General features: G+C 35.9%; 1 protein-coding gene across 1 annotated transcript in view; it reads left to right on the top strand.

The window, feature by feature from the left end:
* Positions 1 to 2,985, top strand: part of PRR27 (proline rich 27) — a 4,671-nt gene extending 1,686 nt beyond the window's left edge. Inside the window, exons 3-4 of the mRNA XM_012557548.1 lie at positions 345 to 368; positions 2,410 to 2,985. Of these exons, the coding sequence (XP_012413002.1) occupies positions 345 to 368; positions 2,410 to 2,985 (600 nt within the window). The remainder of the gene's footprint in view (positions 1 to 344; positions 369 to 2,409) is intronic.
* Positions 2,986 to 22,978: the final 19,993 nt, after the last annotated feature.

The following is a 22,978-nucleotide window of genomic DNA, read 5'->3' as shown; positions in this document are numbered from 1 at the left end:
AGAAAATTACTTATGGAATATAATTATATTTGTGTTAAATATTTTTATAAAATCTTTATTCCTTTTCAATGAGTAGAAGCATTAATTAAGTGCACTTTCCTTATAGTGTAATAAAGTTTTTGGTATGCCAGATTTTCCCTTCATGCTGTGATAAAATTTTTATGAATTAAAACATAGTCACATAAAACCTGAGAACAAGGAAAATAACTACATTGTTTAAGAAAGAAAATTCCAAGTTACTCAGAATTTTTTTAGTTCTATTCACACTAGATGTAAACAGAGATACAGATGTTTTTCAGTGATGTAAAATCTAAAAGCAATATTGTTTTTCTTTATTGTTTTAGAAACTTTTCTCATCCAGTGAAGAGGTAAAATATATTCATTTTTCTTTATACTTATATTTTAAGATGTTGAAATCTACTTTCACATTATTGGTTTTCTATTTAAAATAGTATTTCTCCAATAACATAAAATAATTCAATATTATTATGTGTTTCTTTGAAAAGCTAGGAAAATAATTGAGGAACATGTCCTCTTGCTGTGATAAGTCCATTTAAATATGCATGTATAAGCAAAGGATATTTATATTTATAAATTCTTTAGTTTTTTCATTAATACTGATATCTTTCCCAGTCTTGCCCAGACTGATATCTTGCCTACATGTTAGATTAAGCAGTTTAAAATAAAATTTAATCTTATAAACGAAGTGCTACATCATGGAAAAGTATTGATTAAGAAGGCAATCTTTCCTAATAAATGCAAAAAGTGGGTCTATGTTTATAAATGGCGTCTATTATTAATAGGGAACCGTGGTGGTGCAGTGGGTAAGCATTTGGCTGCTAATCAAAAGGTCAGCAGTTCAAATCCACCAGCTGCTCCTTGGAAGCCCTGTGGGGCAGTTCTACTCTGTCCTATAGTGTCACTGAGTTGGAATCAACTCGATGGCAGTGGGTTTGGTTTTTCTTGTTTATTGATAAATTAACTTGGAACACGTGTAAAGAAAACAACTCCATTCGCCAGTTAACTGGTGAACATAGTAATAATTTTAAAAGTTACTATCAGTGATTCTGACGCGTGATGACCCCATGTGTATCAGAGTAGAACTGTGCTCCACAGGGTTCTCAATGGCTAATTTTTCAGAAGTAGATCATCAGGTCTTTCTTCCTAGGCTCCTCTGGGTAGACTGGGATCTCCAACCTATCAGCTAGCAACCAAGCACATTAAGTTTGCACTACCAAAACCAAACCAAACCAGTCGTCATGGAGTTGATTCCAACCCATGGCAACCGTATATGTGTAAGAGTAGAACTGTGCTCCACAGGGTTTTCAATGACCGTGATCTTTTGGAAGTAGATAGCCAGCACTTTCTTCTGAGGCATCTCTGGGTGGAATTGAACTTCCAGCCTTTCAGTTAGCAGTTGAGCATTCTAACCATTTGCACTACCCAGGGACTCTGGAAATATTAAATATAACTTATAATATTTTAAGATGATATTTATATTATTGAAATTTAAAATTCCTTTAATTATAATTGAACTATGCAACAAATCAAATAATCTAGCGTCCTGAGATATAAACCATAAATGGCCTGCAAATGAAAACCAACAAATTTATGATAGGAGATAAAACTATTCATGTATGTAAGACTAAGAAATATGAATTTTCTGTAAATTATGACCTTGAAGCTCCCTTACAGTCTTACATACATGTAAGGGCCAAACCTGGAACAATTGGAGGAAAATTTGGGGGTCCTTCTATTAAAAGACATCATTTGAAAGTTGATAGTAAATGCAACCGTTACTTTAATAAGCTACTCATTTAAACCACAAATATCACAAAGAAAACCAAATACGAAAGCCAGTAGTCAGTCATCCACCTCCACTCTGCTTTCCCTCTTAATAATAATTTAAGATGTATGGCCTTGAAGGAGTGGAAGATTTGATGAAGTGTGGGGAGCAGTTCAGAAGGACAAATCTGGAACTTGGGACACTTGGAAGAGAAATAACTAAGTATATGCTTTACTGGGGGCACTTTAGAGACCCTGAGGACACTGAGGGCAATGGGGGAAGGGTGCTGCCCAGGAGAAGTCTTGGAAGCATCGATCCTGTACTGTGCACTCTCTTTTCTTCCATATTTGCCGTGGCCTAGGCTGGCATATTCTGCAGACTCCAACATGCTATTTACCTAAACATAAAATATTTCCCTCTAATTTGGGGTTTATTCAATTTTCTTAAGAAATTATTAGTTTCAAAAAGTATGGAAGCACATTAGCCTTCGAACAGGACTAAACTGGAATTAAAAAAATATTATCATCACTTATTGTGTGTAATCACAGTAATAACATGAGTAATATATAAGTAGACTAAATATAAACAATCAGCTTTAATTGACTTCTTTTCTTCTCCTTTAGGATTACAATGGCAATCATTTTTACCCACTTAATCCTTCTCTGAATAGTCCCTATCGCCCACCAGTCAATTATATCCCTTCTTCTTACTATCCCCCACAGAACAATGTCCCCATCTACCTTGAATTTCCTAACCCCAGAGAACTGGCACCTCCTTTTCCCTGGGTTCTCACTGCTCCTAGGGTCCCTGCTTTCTATCCCAACCCTAATTTTCCCCCAGCTACTTGGTTTATCCCTCCTCCCCCTCCACCTGCTGGGCCTTCCTCCTCTGTCCCTCCCTCAAGTAATCCTGAAGCATCTGCAGCATCTGCTGCCCAGCCTCCTTCAGTTGAGCCTGCTGCAGGCAATCCTGCAGTAGCTGAGCCCGTGATCAATGAGCCTGCTGCAGGCAATCCTGCAGTAGCCGAGCCAGTGATCAATGAGCCTGCTGCAGGCAATCCTGCAGTAGCTGAGCCTGTGATCAGTGAGCCTGCTGCAAGCAATCCTGCAGTAGCTGAGCCTGTGATCAATGAGCCTGCCGGAGCCACACCTGTTGCAGCATCACCTGCTGCCCCAGAATCTCAATCTTCTGTTTCTTGACCAGGTAGGTTTTGTGAACTTTGCCACTGTAATGTGTGGGATTTGTAGGAGGGGGACAGAAGCACAATCTCCCTACAAACAAATATATATCTTCTTAAATATTTTGAACAGCTCTATTGAGATATAATTGACATCTACCAAACTGTACGTATTGAAAGCACACTTTGATAAGTTTTAACATCTATATACCACCCATTGCCATCCAGTCAATTCCGACTCATAGCGACTCTATAGAACACAGTAGAACTGCCCCATAGCGTTTCCAATGACTGGCTGGTGGATTTGAACTGCCGGCCTTTTGGTTAGCAGCCATAGCTCTTAACAACTGCGCCACCAGGGCTCCAACATCTGTATATACCCTGGAAAAATTCACTAAGATAATGAAGATATCCACCACAGGCAAAAGTTTTCTCCTGATGCTTTGTTGTAATCCCATCTTCCCCCTCCTTCCTTGATGTGTTTTCTGTCACAACAGATTGGTTTGCATTTTCTCAAATTTTATGTGACGAGCATCATACTATATATACTCAGCATAATTATTCACAGATCTGTCCATGTAGTTGTGTATATCAATAATTCATATTTTCTCTCTTTTTGCTCTCTGTAGAGTTGTATTTCATTGTATGGATATGCCATAATTATTTTTATCCATTGTTCTGCTGATGAACATTTTAGTTGTTTTCACTGGGCTTTTGATTTTATTTTGCTGCTGTTTTTTATTTGTTTAGTATTACAAATAAAGCTGCTATGAATATTCATGTACAAGCCTTACCCTTTGCTGTTGAGTTGATTCCATTCATAGCGACCCTATAGGACAGAGTAGAATGCCCTATAGGGTTTCCAAGGATGTAAATCTTTATGGAAACAATATCTTTCTCCTGCAGACCAGCTGGTGGGTTCAAACCTCCAACCTTTTGGTTAGCAGCCAAGTACTTAACCACTGTGAAACCAGGGCTTTTTTTGAACAGAATAAGCTTTCATTGATCTTAGGTAAACATCTAGAGGTGAAATAGTGGTTTCGTATGGTAGGAGTATATTTAAATTTTAAGAGACTGCCAGATGATTGTGAAATTTTACATTCCTGCCAGAGGTGTATGAGAGTTCCAGTTCCTCCAAATCCTCAGCAGTCTTTATTATGATCAATTTATTTAATTTTACACATTCCAAACAGCATATAGTTGAATCCTTTTGTGATTATAATTTGCATTTCCCTAATGAGCAATGATGTAAAGCATCTTTTCTTGGCTTATTTGCCATCCATATGTATTCTGAAAGAACCAAAGAAAAATTCAAGCCTCAAGTTGCAAAAGTGAAGGATTCTATAGGCTAACTACTAAGTGATGCAGGAAGCATCAAAAGAAGATGGAAGGATACATAGAGTCACACAGACTCACTGGACCAAAAAGAAGTGGTCAACATTCAAACATTTCAGAAGGTAGCATATGATCAAGAACTGATGGTGATGAAGGAGGAAGTCCAAGCTTCACTGAAGACATTGGTGAAAAACAAGTCTGCAGGAGTTGCTGGAATACCAACTGAGATGTTTCAACAAACAGATACAGCGCTGGAAGTGCTCACTCATCTATGCCAAGAAATTTGGAAGACAGTTACCTGGCCAATCAACTGGAAGAGATCCATACATGTGCCTATTCCAAAGAAAGGTGATCTAACCAAATGTGGAAATAATTGAACAATGTCATTAATATCTCCCACAAGTAAAATTTTGTTGAAGATAATTCAAAAGCGATTGCAGCAGTGCATCAATAGGGAACTGCCAGAAATTAAAGCCAGATTCAGAAGAGGAGGTGGAATGAGGGACATCATTGCTGATGTCAGATGTATCCTAGCTGAAATCAGAGAGTACCAGAAAGATGTTTACCTGTGTTTTATTGCCTATGCAAAGGCCTTCAACTATGTGGATCATAGCAAATTATGGATAACATTGCAAAGAATAGGAATTCCAGAACACTTAATTTTGCTTGTGAGAAACCTGTACATAGATCAAGAGGCAGCTGTTTGAACAGAACAAGGGGATAATTCGTGGTTCAAAGTCAGGAAAGGTGCAAGTCAGGTTGTATCCTTTCACCATACTTATTCAATCTGTATGCCGAGCAAATAATCTGAGAAGATGAACTATATGAAGAACAACGTGGCATCAAGATTGGAGGAAGAGTCATTAACAACCTACATTATGCAGATGATACAACCTTCCTTGCTGAAAGTGAAGAGGACTTGAAGGACTTACTGATGAAGATCAAAGATCACAAATTTCACTATGGATTACGCCTCAACATAAAGAAAATAAAAATTCTCGCAACTGGACCAATAAGCAACACATGAAAAATGGAGAAAAGATTGAAGTTATCAAGGATTTCATTTCACTTGGATCCACAATCAACACTCATGGAAGCAGCAGTCAAGAAATCAAAAAATGCATTGCATTGGACAAATCTGCTGCAAAAGAGCTCTTTGAAGTATTAAAAAGCAAAGTTGCCATTTTTATTACTAAGGTACACCTGACCCAAGTCATGGTGTTTTCATTCACCTCATATGCATGTAAAAGCTGGACAATGAATAAGGAAGACCAAGGAAGAATCGACACCTTTAAATGATGGTGTTGGTGAAGAATATTGAATATATTACAGACTCCTAAAAGAACAGACAAATCTGTCTTGGAAAAAGTACAACCAGAATGCTCCTTAGAAGCAAGGATGGCAAGACTTTTGTCTCATATACTTTAGACATGTTATCAGTAAGGATCAGTCCCTGGAGAAGGACATCATGCTTGGTAAAGTAGAGGGTCAGTGAAAAAGAGGAAAACGTCAATGAGATGGATTGACACAGTGGCTGCAACAATGGGCTCAAACATAGCGAGGATTGTGAGGATGGTGCAGGACTAGGCAGTGTTTTTTTTGTTCTGTTGTACATAGGGTCACAATGAGTTAGAATTGTCTGGATGGCAATGTGTTTGCTTTTTTTTTTTAAACAATAGTAAGTCTTCCAATTCATGAAATGATTTACCTCTATTTACTTAAATCTTTAATTTCTTTCAACAATATTTGGTAGTTTTCAGTTGACAGGTCTTTCATCTGTCTGATTTGGTATTTTATTTCAATTTTTGATACCTTTTTTATAATACATAGAAATATAATTAAATTTTTGTATTGACCTTGTATCTGGAAAGCTTGTTAAACTCGTTTTTTAGTTCTGGTAGCTTTTCTGAATGTTTTTTTCAAATATTTTACATGTCATCTATGAATCAAGAGCTTTCCTTTTTTGTTTCCAAACTGAATGCCATTTATTTATTCTTTCATTCATTAAATCATTTATTAATTCATTTACTACATTATTTTACTAGCTACAATCTCCAATACAATGTTAAATAAAAATGATTAGAGTGGATATCCTTGTTTTATTCCTAATATTAGAAGGAAAGCATTCAGTTTTTCAGGTAAAGTATGATGGTAGCTATAGGTTTTTCACAGAGGTTCTTTATCAAGTTTAAAACAGTCCCTTCTGTTCTGAGTTTGTGAGGATTTTCATCAGGAACAGATGATGAATATTTTTCAAATGCTTTTCTGCATCTATTAAGATGCTTATAAAATATATGTATATTTTTTAGTCTGTGAATATAGTGTTTTGAATGGATTAATTCCTAAATATTTAACCAACCTTGCATTTCTGGGATAAACTACAGTAGTTTCTGATGTATTGTTCTTTTTATGTATTAACCAGTTGCTGTCTGGTCAGTTATGACTCATGTTGACCTCATGTGTGTCAGAGTAGCAATGGCTGATTTTTTAGAAGTAGATTGTCAGGCCTTTATTTCTAGACACTTCAGGGTGGATTCAAACTACCAGCCTTTTGGATACCAGCCCAATGCTTATGCATTTGACCACTCAGGGACTCCTTTTATATATTACTTGGCGTAGTGGTTAAGAGCTACAGCTGCTAACCAAAAGGTTGGCATTCATATCCACCAGGTGCTCCTTGGAAACTCTATGGGGCAGTTCTACTCTGTCCTTTAGGGTCACTATGAGTCAGAATTGACTTGATGGCAACAAGTTTAGTTTTTTTGATTATGCTAAAATTGTGTTTAAAATACTTGCATTTGTGTCAAATATTGGTCTATAGCTTTCTATTCATGTTTCTTTATTTGTTTTTTGTATCAGAGTAATTCTGGCCTCATAAAATGAGTTAGAAAATATTCCCTCCTCTTTATATTTCTAGAAGAGTTGTGTAGAGTTGATATTAATTATTCCTTAAAAGTTTGGTGGAATTCAGCAGTGAAGACAACTAGGACTGAATTCTTCTTTGTGGGAAGGATTTTTAACTATACCTTTTTTTTTTTTTAAATAAATATAGAGCTATGTTTATTTCCTTTTATTTATTTATTTTTCTTGAATGGCTTTTGAATATTTGGGCTTTCAAGGAATTCATCCTTTTCATCTAAGTTGTAGAATTTGTTGGCCTAAAATTATTTATTATATTGCCATATTATCATTTTTTTTAATATTGTTAGAATCTATAGTGATGTTATCACTTACATCCTGATATTGGTCTTTTGTGTTTTCCCTCTGTTTTTTCCCTGATCAGTCTGGCTAGAATTTTATCTATCTTATTAATCTTCTTAAAGATTCACCTTTGATTTCACTGACTTTATTGTTTGTCTGTTTTCTACTTCACCAATTTCTCGTCTAATTTTCAATATTTCCTTCTTTCTGCTTGAGTTTTATTTACTTTTCTTTTTCTGTTTTCCTAAGATATAAGTTGTGGTCAAAGACTTGAGACCTTCCTTCTTTTCTAATATAAGCATTTATTACTGCATTAGAGGCATCTCACAATTAAGATCTTTCGTGTTTTCATTTTTATTCAGTTCAAATATACTTTAATTTCTCTTTTTATTTCTTCTTTAACACATGAGACATATTTTATGTTATTTTCCACATATTTGGGACTCTCCAGAGATCTTACTGTTTTCTATATTAATTTAATTTCCTTCTGGTCAGAGAATATACTTGGTAAGATCTGAATTATTAAAAAAAATTAAGATTTGTTACATGGCCCAGAATATGGTCCATCTGGTAAAATTTCCATCTTAATCTGCTTTTGTTGGATAACATGTTCTATAAAGATCATGTGGATTGATAAAGTCTCATTGTTCAAGTTTTGTGTATCCTTTATTCATTTTCTAAATATTCTATCAATTTTTGTATAAATTATTTAAATTGTTAAAAATTTCGTGTTTGTAAATTTGTCATTTTTCCTTTCAATATATCAATTTTCCCCTTGTGTTTCTTAAAGCTCTGTTATTTGGTATATGTTGTTGTCAGGTGCCATCAAGTCGGTTCCGACTCATAGCAACCCTATGTACGACAGAATGAAACACTGCCCAGTCCTGTGTCATCCTAACAATTGTTGTTACGTTTGAGCCCTTGGTTGCAGCCACTGGGTCAATCCATCTTATTGATGGTCTTCTTCTTTATCTCAGACCTTGTACTTTAACTAGCATGATATTCTTCTACAAGGACTTGTCCCTCTTGATAACATGTCCGAAGTACATGAGAAGAAGTCTCACCATCCTTGCTTCTAAGGAGCATTCTAGCTGTACTTCTTTCAAGACAGATTTATTCGTTTTTCTGGCAATCCATGCTGTATTCAATATTCTTTCCCAACACCATAATTCAAAGGCATCAATTCTTCTTCAAATCTTCCTTATTCATTGTCCAGCTTTCTCATGCATATGAGGCAATTTGGAAAACATCATGGCTTGTGTCAGGTGAACATTAGTCCTCAAAGTGACATCTCTGCTTTTTTACACTTTAAAGAGGTCTTTTGTAGCAGATTTGCCCAATGCAGCACGTCATTTATTTTCCTGAGTGCTGCTTCCATGGGCAGTGATTGTGGATCCAAGTAAAATGAAATCCTTAACAACTTCAATCTTTTCTCTGTTTATCATGATGTAGCTTATTGGTCCAGTTGTGAGGATTTTTAATCAGGTTAGCATGGTATACATTTTTCATCCTTTTATTTTTGTTACTTTTGTCTATGTATTTGTTTTTTGTAGGCTCTGTTAAAAAAATAAATAAATAAACAAACCCATTGCTGTCAAATCAATTTGACCCTACAGGACAGAGTAGAACTGTCCCATAGGATTTCCAAGGAGCAAACAGTGGATTCAAAATGCCAACCTGTTGGTTAGCAGCCAAGCTCCTAACCACTGCACCATAGATGGTTCTTATTTTTTTAACCAATCTGTCCATCTCTGCCTTTAATTGGGGTGTTTAGATCATTTACATTTGATGTGATTATTGATACGTTAGGGTTAAATTTGCCATCTTGCTCTTTGTTTTCTATTTGCCCCACTCGCTTTACCTTCCCTTTTCTTCTTTTCTGCCTTTCTTTGGATTAATCAAGGGGTGTATGTTTGTTTGCGTGTGTTCCTGTTTGTCTTCTCTATTAGTTTATGATCTGTAATTATTTGTTGTATTATTTTATTTGTTGATCCAGGGTTTATAATATGTATCTTAATCTTATCTCAGTGCACCTTTAAATGACTTTATATATAGTATAAAAATCTGCTAACAGTATGTTTCAATTTCTTCTCTTCCAGCTTTTGTACTGTTGTTGTCAGATGTTTAACTTCTTTTTAATTTCATACATTGTTGTTTTCACATATAAAAGTTCACTTCAGGTGTTTTTTGTTTGTTGGTTGGTTGGTTGGTTTTTACATCTTCTGTGTCTCTATTTAATTTGTTCAATCTTTCCTTTAACTTATAGAATATATGGAGTACAGTTACAGTAATTGTTTTAATGTCTATTAATTCTATTGTCTATAAGTTCTAGGTCAGTTTTAATTTTATTGATTTTTCTCTTTACTATGTGTCTTATTTTCTGTCTTTTCTGCATGCCTGGTATTTTTTAGTAGATGAAAGACATTATAAATATTATCTTGTTGAGTGCGAGCTATTTTTGTATCCATAGACATACTTTTGAGATTTATTCTGAGATGCCATTAGGTTACTATGTCTTTAAGCTTCTTTAGGCAGGAACAGAGCATTGTTTTATCTAAGACTAAATTTTTCCCATTAATGAGATAAAGCCATTATCAGCACTCAAGCCTATGCCCTGTGAATTTTGAGATTTTTAACTGCAACTAGCAGACTCAAGAACTTTCTGCTGCTCTGTGTGAGTCCCAGGAACCAGATATTATTCCATTTTGTTCTTTCAAGTGGTTCTTTCTCTGGCCTCAGGTAGTTTCTTCATATGAATGATTAATACTCAGTTCAAGGCATAAGGGTAACCTCTTTAGATTTTTGTACCTATGTCTCTGTGCCCCTCTTTACTCTCAGACACTCTGCCCTGTGAACTCTAGCTGTCTTGACCTTTCTGGACTCCCATCTCATTTCCCTAAACTCAGGGACACATCAGACTCTGTCTGTGTTCTCTGTCCCTGTCCCAAGGCTGAAAAAAAGCTCCAGGCAGTAAGCTACAGCACCATAGGGTTCATTTCCTATCTCTTAGGTATCACTGTCCTCCACAGCCTATTATTCGGACCTTAACGAGCTGCTACTTCACATATTTTTGTTCTTTTTTTTTTTTAATTGTTCAGGCAAGTTGTTTAATCTGAATCCTGTTATCTCATCTTGACCTGAAGGATACGTGTTCTGAAATTTTATGAGAACTATTTAAGAAGCATTTAGTTCCTAAGTTTTAGGAGGCGGTTGGGAAAGTGGGATTCCAAGCTTTGCAAAAGATACTCTGAACTCTGAGGACAAGCTGTAAGCAAATGGGAGTTGAAATCCATCAGTGAATAATTTATAAATCACATTTCTGTCACTAATAGGATACTGTTAGTAGTCACTCCCTAGAATAAGATAAAAAAAACTTCCTTCCTGTAAGATATAACAACAGGCAAATGAATAGAGACCAAAGTTTGTAAGTGGTTACTATGAGTGGGAGGGAGGGGGAAAGAAGGGGTTATTTTTTATGGAGCACTGAGTTTCAGTTTTCAGTGATGGAAAAATTGCATTGATTAAGTGTAGGTTCGCATAGTCAATTAATGTAATTGCTGTCAATAAGTTGTATGCCTTAAAAAGTTAAATTGGCAAAAGTTGTGTGATAAATATATTTACAACAACAATGAAAAAGGAGGAGCTGCTGAGGCTACTTATGTACAAACACCTCATGGGATTTGGTTCCTTGGTTTCGAGGTTTAGAGTCATGGTTTTGTGGGACATCCCAGTTAATTGGCCTAATATCATATTTAGTGCTTCTATTCTGCCTCCTAGTTTGTTGCGTAGTACCAGAGGTCTTAAAAGCTAGCAAGTGGCCATCCAAGGTACAATTGGTATCTATTCTCCTGAAGCAATAGAGGAAGAAGGAAAGTAAGGAATAGGAGGAGGAAATGGCTACCACTTCCATGAACAACTGCCTCCTTTGAAATGTGACTAGAAGAACTGGATGTTACCCAACTACCGTTACTGAACACTTTCATCAAAGATTCTATGGAAGAATCCTGATCAAAAGGAAGAAAATGTAGAACAAAATTTAAAATTCTCATGGACTCCAGTCTTTCTAGAACCATGGAGGCTGGATAAACTCCTGAAACTATTGTCCTTAGATAATCTTTAAACTTTAAACCAAAAATATCCCCTGAAGTCTTCTAAAACCAAGCAATAGTTTAGCTTAAATAGTAAAGAATGAAAAATGTCTGCCTTGAGCATTGTGATCATTTAAGACATATTTATACGGGATCAAATTGACAATAGCAACTAGAAGGATTAAATAGGAAATTTAGGGGGCAGTGAGTTTATGTTAATGGGAGAGGAACAACTCAGAAAAGGAGGGTAAGAAAGGTTGCACAGCTCAAAGAATGTAGTCAATATCATTGAATTGTACATGTAGAAACTGTTAAATTAGTGTATGTTCAGCTATGCATATTCTCAGCAAAAACAGAACAAAATAAATAAATAAATAAAAGATACCAAGGTAAGTTAAATGGTTGGTTGGAACTGCTTCAGGGAAGTCTAAAGGTACCCTTATTCTCTAAATCTTCACTCACTAACACATTCATTCAGTAGGTTTCTTTGACTTAAAGCATTTTACATCTACCAATGAATACTTGTAGTCCATAGTTCATGTGAAGTTAGAGGGAGAATAGTAGAAAGTGGGGATTAAAAAACACAGGAACGGATAAGAAAACACCTTGAAAACACCGTTAAATATACCTTGGGCTTTGTCACATAGTGAAAGGAATTTATTAAGGACCTTAATTGAGAAGAGAGATATGACCAGTTGTCTGTTTCAGAAAGCTAAATAGAAAGGCAAAATATAGAGTAATGAAGCTCAGTAGGACACAACTTCTTAAGAAACAATATTCAGAAAAGTTAGGCCCAATACTGTAAAATACAGTCTCTTTTATCATGTATGAAAAGATCTTTTTCTTTTTTTAGATAAAGAAATGAAATTTTCTAGAAGAGTTCTAGGCATTTGTTTCCATAAGTGATACATGGTAATGAGATTAAAAATCTCAGATTAAATAGGCTAAATCTCATCATTTGAAACTATCCTTGAATATATTTTTACTACACCAAAGTGGGAAAGTGGAGTGTGGATAAGTCCTGGTAGTTCCTGCCTCAGAACCTCTAAAATTATGAACCCATGTCCTGTGTAAGAAACTCAGGCTACTTTTAAACCACTAGAAAATTCTTTAAATTAATCCAAATTTATTATCACTTGTATATTCTAAATTAATAGTGGTCAATATAGAAAATAAATTCCATATGGTGGAAAGGAGTTGCATTGTAAATGAAATGAGGCATTGTTTATAAAACAGTCATTCTGTATGCTCTTCCGCCAGCCACTATTCTTATCTCTAATGGAGAACCATTGTTTTAGAAAACAAAGAAACAAACAATTTAAGCCTGATATCTCCCAGTACTCACCTCCTAGCCCCTCACCCGTTTCCAGTGCACCCCCACACCTCCAACACTTTCCTAGGAAGAAAGACACTGGCCAAAATGGTCAATGGGACTCGTTCTATCCTAGTCATCTAAGGAATAAGCAAGAAATGCGGTCACTCTACTTCCAAGTTCTCATTCTTTTATTCCTTTCCAAAGTTGTTCCAATTTTACTGTCATAAATATTCACCGGACAGAAAAATGGCAATGTTTTATTATACTAGCTACCAAATCGGAATTTGTACTGAGATGACATCAATAGCTAAAGTAGAATCAAGCAAACATGACGGTAGTTAGTATTGTTGGTGATGCCTCTTAATACAAGCCATTGCCAAAGAAATTAAAAAGCTTCAGTTTTTAGTTAATCCTTGACTATTGTTATATTCCTTTGTTTCTAAATTTATTTTATTACTATATAAGATGGAAGTATATTCATTAGTGAATTAAAGATATTAGGTACAGTTAATAATTTAATATTTTCAATAAGCATTTATATTTATTTTCTTACTATATTACTTAATTCACAATGGATAAAGGAAAAAAATGTTGTTTTTTGTGAATGGTCTATTAAGGCAAAGAAGAAACTCTGCTTCAAATAACTCACTATCAGAAGATAGTGTTGATCTAAACTCAATTCCCACATACACAAAAATATCCAGTATAATATATGCAAGCATGCAAATAAATCATAACATTGAATTAAAATTAGTTTCTTAACACAAACTATCAGAAGAATGAATAATATCTACAATAAGACAGAAAAAATAAGTTTGATTTTCTCTAAAGTCCATTTTAATTGCAGCATGTAATTATGCTATTGATTTGCAGTTGACCATTCAATAGTCTTTTAAAATAACATTAAATCATGTTAAATTAAAATAATACTAATAATTAAAATAACATTAAAAGCAAGAAAAAATAAACAATTTTGCTTTAAGTGCAAATAATTTGGTAATTTTAGTATACAAAACTAATAAATTACTAATATGTTGCAAAACTTATATGAGCATTTTCTCTTGCAATGAAGTTCTTTGCTATGTTAACTACCAGCATAACCAAAAAAAAGTCAAACCCATTGCCATGGAGTTTATTCCAACTCACAGCAACCACCACAGGAAAGGTAATTAAGTATGGAAAAATAGTCGTTTCTGCCCCTACCCTTTAATGTAACATAAACAGAAACCAAATTCCAGATTCAGCACACTTCCAAATACACCTTAACACTAAATTGATCTTCTGCTTTTCAGTACAAATAAACTCTGAAAAGCAAGTATTAATTTCCTACTATTCCCAGGCATATATATATACATATATATATATACATAAAACCACTATGGAACCCTGGTGGCATAGTGGTTAAGTATGGTTAAGAGCTATGGCTGCTACTCAAAATCCACCAGCTGCTCCTTGGAAACCTTGCAGGGCAGTTCTATTCTGTCCTATAAGGTCGCTATGAGTCGGAAAGACTTGACAGCTATGGTTTTTTGTTTTATATATATATATAAAACAAATATTTTTACAAGTATTAGCATTGTCTATCTCATTTTATAGATGAGTACACAAGTGGGTAATTTGCCTGAAATCACATCGTTAGTGGTGACAGAGAACTCATACGAAATGTTTGCAATCTCCCATCGTTTTTCATGATGGACCCAAATTCCACCCTTGTGTCACTAAGATTGTGGAATGGAGAGTGAGATATTATGTTTGTGATATATAAATAAAATTCTAGTTTATTAAAGTGCTGTTGACTTGAAAAAAAAGTGTATCGAGGATATCATGATTATTACTTTTAGTGTTATATTTTAAGAATTCTGTGTTGAATGGACTATTATTTAGATATAAATCAGTAGTCAATGTGTTATTTGTCTTGGGCTGTAGTAACAAATAATTTCCAAAACATTAGTGTCTTATGTAATAAAAGATTATTTCTTCCTCACATCATGTCACTTTCTGATGTGAGCAAAGCATATGCCTTTCATGTACTATCTCTGGAAAACATGGACTCAACAATCCTGACATCAGGGTAAGAGAAAATGAGGAAGCACACCGATTCTTAATTGCCAAAGCCAGGAAAGGGCACAAGTATCGTCTCACAGTCAATTGGTCAGAACTAGACATGTGATTCCACCCTGCCTACCAAGAAGTCTGGGAAATAGAGGACATAATGGAGCACTTACTTTCTCTGCAACAATAACATTGTCTTATAGTAACATAGGGTCGCTATGAGCTGGAATCTACTCCCTGGCAATGGCTTTGGTGTTTTTTAGTAGTAAAATAGTGGTTCAGGTATGCATGTGGGGGGAGATAATTTGGAGGGCAAACAAATGGGATTTATGCAACTTTGAGTTTAAATTTTGCATCACTAAAATCAAATAACTTTTATTTTCAGATATGGATCTCTGGCACAACTCCCTCCTAGAACACTGACTTGTACACTTCTTCTAATAAATCAGAAACTTACTCTATATTCTTCACTCAAGAGGTTGGTCCTACTATGATGGCATCTGTGGATTATATCATATATAATAATGGAAATGGATAACATCTGTAATGGATTTGGAATTTAAATTTATTTTCTTTTACTAATAAATCTCTCTTGAAAGCATATGCTTTTATTGATATATTTTATTTAATTTTCCAAAGATTTACCTATAGCTTTGTTGTTGTTAAGCGTTGTAGAGTTGGTTCCAACTCATGGTGACACTATGTACAGCAGAATGATCCACTGCCCAATCCTGTGCCATCTTCACAATCATTGCTATGCTTGAGCCCATTGTTGCAGCCACGGTGTTAATCCATCTCATTGAGGGTCTTCCTCTTTTTTGCTGACCCTCTACTTGGCCAAGCATGATTTCCTTCTACAGGGACTGAGCCCTCCTGATAACATACCCAAAGAATGTGAGATGAAGTCTCACCATCCTTGCTTCTAAGGAGCATTCTGGCTCTACTTCTTCCAAGACAGATTAGTTTGTTCTTCTGGCAGTCCATGGTATATTAAACGTTCTTTGCCAACACCACAATTCATAGGTGTCACTTCTTCTTCGGTCTTCCTAAGGAAGGAAGACAGATTGCCTATAGCAGTCAAGGCCATTATTCATTTGCTTGGCTTGACTAATTTCTTGTTCTCCATTCGTTTTTATCATGCATGTATTATATTCCATTTTCCATCATAAGTGTCCACCTTTAGGGGTAAAAAAAAAATGCAGGCCTGCTCCATATTAACATCGTTATTTCTGGAAAGCTGAATGTGGGGATTGGCAATGATGCTGCCAAACCTCTACCTGTTGATTATCTATAATTGAAAATCTTTTTCATTTAGCCACCAACCAACCAACCCTGTTGCCGCCAAGTTGGTTGCAACTCCTAGTGACCCTACAGAAAAGAGTGAAACAGCCCCATAGGGTTTCCAAGGCTGTAAATCTTTACAGCAGCAGACTGCCACATTTTTCTCTTGCAGATTGGCTGTTGGGTTCAAACCGTGGATCTTTCAATTAGCAGCAGAGTGCTTTAAGCACTGTACTACCGGGGCTCCTTCTTTTCATTTAGCACTCATCTAAAGTAGTTATTTTCTTCTGCAAAATGATTTTCTTTTGCAAAAATATCAAATCATAGACTAATTTACATATCTAAAGGAATAACAACCCACCTTTCTATTCCTTGATGGCATTTAAATGTAAAGAATTTCTGAAGTTCTGGTCCCAAGACATTCATTCATTAAATAGCTTTCTGGTATGCTCTGTGACAGGAGCAGCTCAAGGTGTTAGGAGCATAGGGATGAGGAAAAATAAATAGCAAGGAGCCTACTCTCATTGAAGTGGAGTGAAGCAGAAAAATAAAAAAAAGAAATCCCAAGATGATGATAAAATAGGTGCTTAAAAACTAAAACACAGTGCTGTGATAGAGAATTTTAGACAGTTTCAAAAAATTTTCCATCCTCTAACAATGAACTTTACTGTGGAGAACATTTTCTGGCTCTTCCCAATGAATCACCGAGGAGACATTAATTGTGTGCTTCTCCAGCTTTTACTCTCTCATATATGATGTATGTAAATAAAAATTTGTTAAAGTCTTGTGATGGTTCCGTATGCAAAATACAGTAAACGTCAGTGATTTTTTATCCAATGTCCCCGAAGTTAATTTCATTTTGTTCCATATTTATTCATTTATTCAATAAATATTTTTGAGTGTCTATTCTATCACAGGTCATGCATATAATAAAGGTGTTGGAAGTAAGCAGCTATATAATAAGACAAAATTTCTCTGCTCAAGCACCTTGTATTCTACAGGTTCACTCAGTCAGTGAAAAAATAATTTGCAACAAAATCTAACTGGTAAGAAACTCTATGAAGAAAAAAACAAAGTAAATTAAGCTGGTAGATAGTGAGAGAGTGATGAGAGGCTACATAAGATTGGATGCTCAAAGAATGCTTCTCTGAGAAGACTGGGCACAGAGCTGAATGAAAGGAAGGAGTAAGCCTCACAAAGCTCTAGGGAATGAACATTCCAGCGGAGGAAACTGAAAATACAAACACTCTCATGTAGGAAAAAGCCAGCCGGGCTTCGAGAAAAGCCAGAAGACTAGTGTGGCTAGAGTAATGAAGAGAAAAAGAGGTTAAAAAAAAAAAAAAATGAGAACAAAGAGGTATACAGGGCCTTCACATTCATGAAGACTTGGCATTTTACTCTAACTTATGAATGGAAGACATCAGTGATCTCAGGAGAGTAGTGTCAGGATTTTATTTTCATTTTAAAAATTACTCTGGCTTCTGAGTAGATATAATGCTCTAAACCAGGGAAACAGTAGTGACAGAGAGACCAGTTAAAAGGTGTCTGCAATAGTCCAAGAGGAGATTATGGTTGCTTGGCTTGGTGTAGTAACAGTTGAGATTCTGAGAATGAAAATGGTGAAAAGGACAAGAGGCAGAGAAAAGATAAGCTAATGAATTGAGTTTGTGTTGTGAATTGAATTGTGTCCCTCAAAATTTTGTGTTGAAACCCTAACCCCTGGTACCTGAGAATATGATCTTGTTTGGAAATAGCATCTTTGATGATGTTATCGTTTAGGTTTAACAGGAGATCATATCAGGATAGGGTTGGTTCTAATTCAGTCTGAGTGATGTCCTATAAAAGAGGAGATGAGACACAGAGAGACAGAGGGAAGACTGTCATGTGATGATGGAGTTATGCTGCAGCTGCAAGCCAAGGAATGCTGGAAGCTACCAGAAGCTGAGAGAGACAAGAAAGGATCTTTCTCTAGAGACTTCCAAGACAATATGCTCTTGCCAACACCCTGAATTCAGACTACTAACCTCTAGAACTGTGAGACAATAAATTTCTATTGTTTAAAGCCACTGGGTTTGTGATATTTTGAAACAGCAGCTATCAGAAACTAATAGAGTTTGGGGGAAGGGGGAAGGAGAGGTGAATAACTCATTTGTATTATGTGGAGATGTAGAATATATAGCTGGATACAAGTATGGTTCATGAGGAAGGACAGTGACAAGTGCTGGTCAAGTGAAAATGTGCCTTAGGTGTAGGATCTAGGTCATTGCTTCTCAAATGGAACGATTTGTTGGTGAAGTGTTTGTTACAGTTCGGTAAGAAGATAAGAAGCATGTATCTAGAATTCAGATCAACACACTGCTTCTTAAATTTGGATCCTACGATTAGCAGACACCGTGTATTTCCATATGAAACTTTCAAACCTAAACTCTACCCAAATTCCCAAGTCATGACTGCGTATAGTGAAAAGTAATAGATCTCATCAGTCATCAAGTTCTATCTATTCTACAGGCTACATATGTGTCTCATCTGTCCCTTCCCACTTCATCCCCACTGACCCTGCCTTATTGCTCTCACTTGAAAGATTGCAATAACCTCCTAGTAGCTCTCACTGCTCTTTCTCCTCTGAATCCAGCTCTTCTCATCCTACTCAGTCTCTCCAAAGTAGCCTCTCTCTCTCTAATCTACCCTCTCTATTGCTGTGAAAGTGATCTTTCTAACACATGGTTTTGATTCTGATGGTCATTTTTGTATCGAAAATTAGATCTTACAGAGTAAGAACTCCTGACTGCATCATCAGCCTCACCATTTACAACTACTTTCCATTGTATTTTATCGTCTAAGTGTTCACAATAACAATCAAAATCCTAGTGTTTTTTTTTTTTTTTCCCCAATGCAGTATGTCATATGATTACTTGACTGCTGCTTCCATGGGTGTTGATCGTGGATTCAGGTAAAATAAAATCCTTGAGAATTTCAATCTTTTCTCCATTTATCATAATGTTGCTTATTGGTCCAGTTGTGAGGATTTTTTTTTTTTTTTTTTTAATGTTGAGGTGTAATCCGTACTGAAGGCTGTGGTCTTTGATCTTCATCAACAAATCCTTCAAGTCCTCTTCACTTTCAGCAAGCAAGGTTGTGTCATCTGCATATCAAAGGTTGTTAATGAGTCTTCCTCCAATCCTGATGCTGCATTCTTCTTCATATAGTCTAGCTTCTGGGTTTATTTGCTCAGCATGCAGATTGGAGAAGTATGGTGAAAGTATTCAACCCTGATGGACACCTTTTCTGATTTTAAACCATGCAGTATCCCCTTGTTATATTCACATGACTACCTTGTGGTCTATGTACAGGTTCTGCATTAGTACAATTAAGTGTCCTGAAATTCCCATTCTTTGTAATGTTGTCCATAATCTGTTATAACCCACACAGTTGAATGCCTTTGCGCAGTAAATAAAACTCAGGTAAGCATCTAGCTATTATTCACTGCTTTCAGCCAGGATCCATCTGACATCAGCAATGATATCTCTCTTTCAGGGGAGGATTATCCAATAGGTAAGGTAAGTAGGGTGCTTACCTTGCTTACCAGATCATCTGTAGTGAACAATTTTACTTTTTTTTTTTTTTTTACCACATCAAAGATTCTGCTTCTAGGTATGGCTGACATCTGACTCTTTCCCAACTCCACAGCACTTTATTACAGAATCAAAACCTCTTTTCAAATGTACAATCTTTGACAGGGACAGATTACCCAGAAGCAAAGTAAACACGGGCTTCCTTGTGCTTAGTAACTAATCTGTAGTGACTGATTTCACTTGGGTTTCACGACATCAAAGGGATATTGTTCACTACAGATACTAAGTAAGCGCAAGTAAGCCCACGTTTACCTTGCTTACTGGGTAATCCACCCCTGCCCTTGTTTCATGGCCTCATCTGAATCTGGGTTGAATTTATGGCAGTTGCCTGTAGATGTACTGCTGCAACCATTTTTTATTTATCTTCAGCAAAAATTTACTTGTGTGTGATATTAATGATATTGTTCTATAATTTCCACATTCTATTGCATCACTTTTCTTTGGAATGGGCTCATACACGGATCTCTTCCGGTCGGTTAGCTGGTAGTTGTCTTACAAATTTATTGGCATAGAAAAGTGAGCACTTCTAGCTTTGCATCCATCTGCTGAAACAGCTCAACTGGAGATTCTGTCAATTCCTGGAACCTTGTTTTTCACCAATGCCTTCAGTGCAGCTTGGACTTGTTCCTTCACTACCATCAGTTCTTGATCATATGCTACCTCCTGAAATGGTCGAACATCGAAACCAATTGTTTTTGGTACAATGACTGTGTCTTCCTACCATCTTTTGATGCTTCCTGCATCTTTGAATATTTTGCCAATAGAATCATTCAATATTGCAACTGGAGACTTGAATTTTTTCTTCAGTTCTTTCAGCTTGAGAAATGTTGAATGTGTTCTTCCCTCTTGGTTTTCTAACTCCAGGTCTTTGCACATGTCATTATAATACTTTACTTTGTCTTCTTGAGCTGCCCTTGGAAATATTCTGTTCAGATCTTTTACTTCATCATTTCTTCCACTTGCTTTAGTTACTGTACATTCAAAAGCAAGTTTCAGAGTCTCTTCTGACATCCATTTTCTTTTCTTTCTTTCCTCTCTTTTTAATGACCTTTTGCTTTCTTCATGTATGATGTCCTTGATACCATCCCACAATTTACTGGGTCTTCTGGCATTAGTGTTCAATGCATCAAATCTATTCTTGAGATGGTTTCTAAATTCAGGTGGGATATAGTCAAGGTTGTACTTTGGTTCTTGTGGACTTGTTTTAACTTTCTTCAGCTTCAGCTTGAACTCACATATGAGCAATTGATGGTCTATTCCACAGTCGGCCCCATGCCTTGTTCTGACTGATGATATTGAGCTCTCTATTGTCTTGTTCCACAGATGTAGTCAATTTGATTTCTCTGTATTACATTCAGTGAGGTTCATGTGTATAGATACCATTTATATTGTTGAAAAAAAAGCCATTTCCAATGAATAAGTCACTGGTCTTGCAAAATTCTATCATCTGATCTCTGGTGTCATTTATATTACCAAAGCCATATTCCAGCTACTGATCCTTCTCTTTGTTTCCAACTTTCACATTCCAATCACCAGTAATTATCAATGCATCTTGAATGCATGTTTAATCAATTTCAGACTGGGGAAGTTGGTAAAAATCTTCAATTTCTTTATCTTGGGCATTAGTGACTGGTTTGTAAATTTGAATAGTAATCATATTAACTGGTCTTCTGCATACAAATATGGATATTATCCTATTACTGACAGCATCATACTTCAGGATAGACCCTGAAATGTTCTTTCTGCCAATTAATGTGATGCCGTTCATCTTCAATTTGTCATTCCTGGCATAGTAGACCATACGATTGTCTGATTAAAAATGGCCAATAACAGTTCATTTCAGCTCACTAATGCTTAGTATATCGATCTTCAAGTGTTCTATTTCATTTTTGAAAACTTCTGATTTTCCTTTATTCATACTTTGTACATCCTCATTCTGATTACTAATGGATGTTTGCAGCTATTTCTTCTCATTATGATACATGCCAAATCAACAAACGTAGGTTCTGAAAGCTTTACTCCATCCATGTCATCAAGATCAGCTCTACTTTGAGGAGGCAGTTCTTCCACAGTCATACTTTGAGTGCCTTCCAATTTAAGAGGCTCATCTTCCAGCACTATATCGGACAATGTTTCACTGCTGTCCATAAGGTTTTCCCATGCCAATTTTTTTGAGAAGTAGATTGCCAGATCCTTCTTCCTAGTCTGTTTTATTCTGGAAGCTCTGCTGAAACCCGTCCACCATGGTTGACCCTGTGGGTATTTGAAATACCAGTGGCATAGCTTCCAGCATTGCAGCAACGCGTAAGCCACAACAGCATGACAAATTCACAGACAAGTGGTGAATTCAACCTCTAAATCTGTACGATATTCTACCTATCATCACTTGAACATTCTAAATTCTCTAACAAACTTTAAAATGTAAAGAAAAACAAAATGCCTTAACATTCTTATTCTCCTCTAATTAACGTATTTTCTTTCTTTTTCCTTTCATAGTTGAATTTAATGAAAGAGATGTCTACACTAATAGTATTTATTTCCTCACTTTGAATTCATTCCTCAGTCCCTGAAGTCTAATATTTATGTCTTCTAATTCCTCTGAAAAACAGTCCTGGTGGTGCAAATATTACACACTTCGCTGCTAACTCAAAGATTGGCAGTTTGAACCCACCCAGCAGCTCTGTGAGACAAAGACCTGGTGATCTGCTTTTGTAAAGATTACAGTGTAGGAAACCCAATGGGGCAGCTCTGCTCTGTCACATGGGGTCACTATGTGTTGAAAATCGACTTGACAGCACCCAACAACAACATGCACTTGAAACTGTCTTGCCAAGGTCAATAGTGACCTGTTTTTGCCAAATCCATGGCTATTTTTCAGGCCTGATCTTAATTTGATCTAATTCTCAATCCTCTTCTTTTCTTCCTAAAAACACCACTTCTAGGAAATATCAAGTCCCGTCAGTATCCCCATACACTTAAGGCTGGTATAAAATCCATAATTAAAACACAGGTGTAAAAATCTACCATTACATTTTGTATAACAACTTTTCTTTTTTTCTTTCTTTTTTTTTTCTAAGCACCCTGAGCAGAAAACTTAATCTAGCCACTGAC

Source organism: Trichechus manatus, unplaced genomic scaffold (assembly GCF_000243295.1).
Source record: "Trichechus manatus latirostris isolate Lorelei unplaced genomic scaffold, TriManLat1.0 scaffold00108, whole genome shotgun sequence".
In the NCBI taxonomy this organism is placed as follows: domain Eukaryota; kingdom Metazoa; phylum Chordata; class Mammalia; order Sirenia; family Trichechidae; genus Trichechus; species Trichechus manatus.
This window is presented reverse-complemented; position numbering and strand designations above follow the sequence as displayed.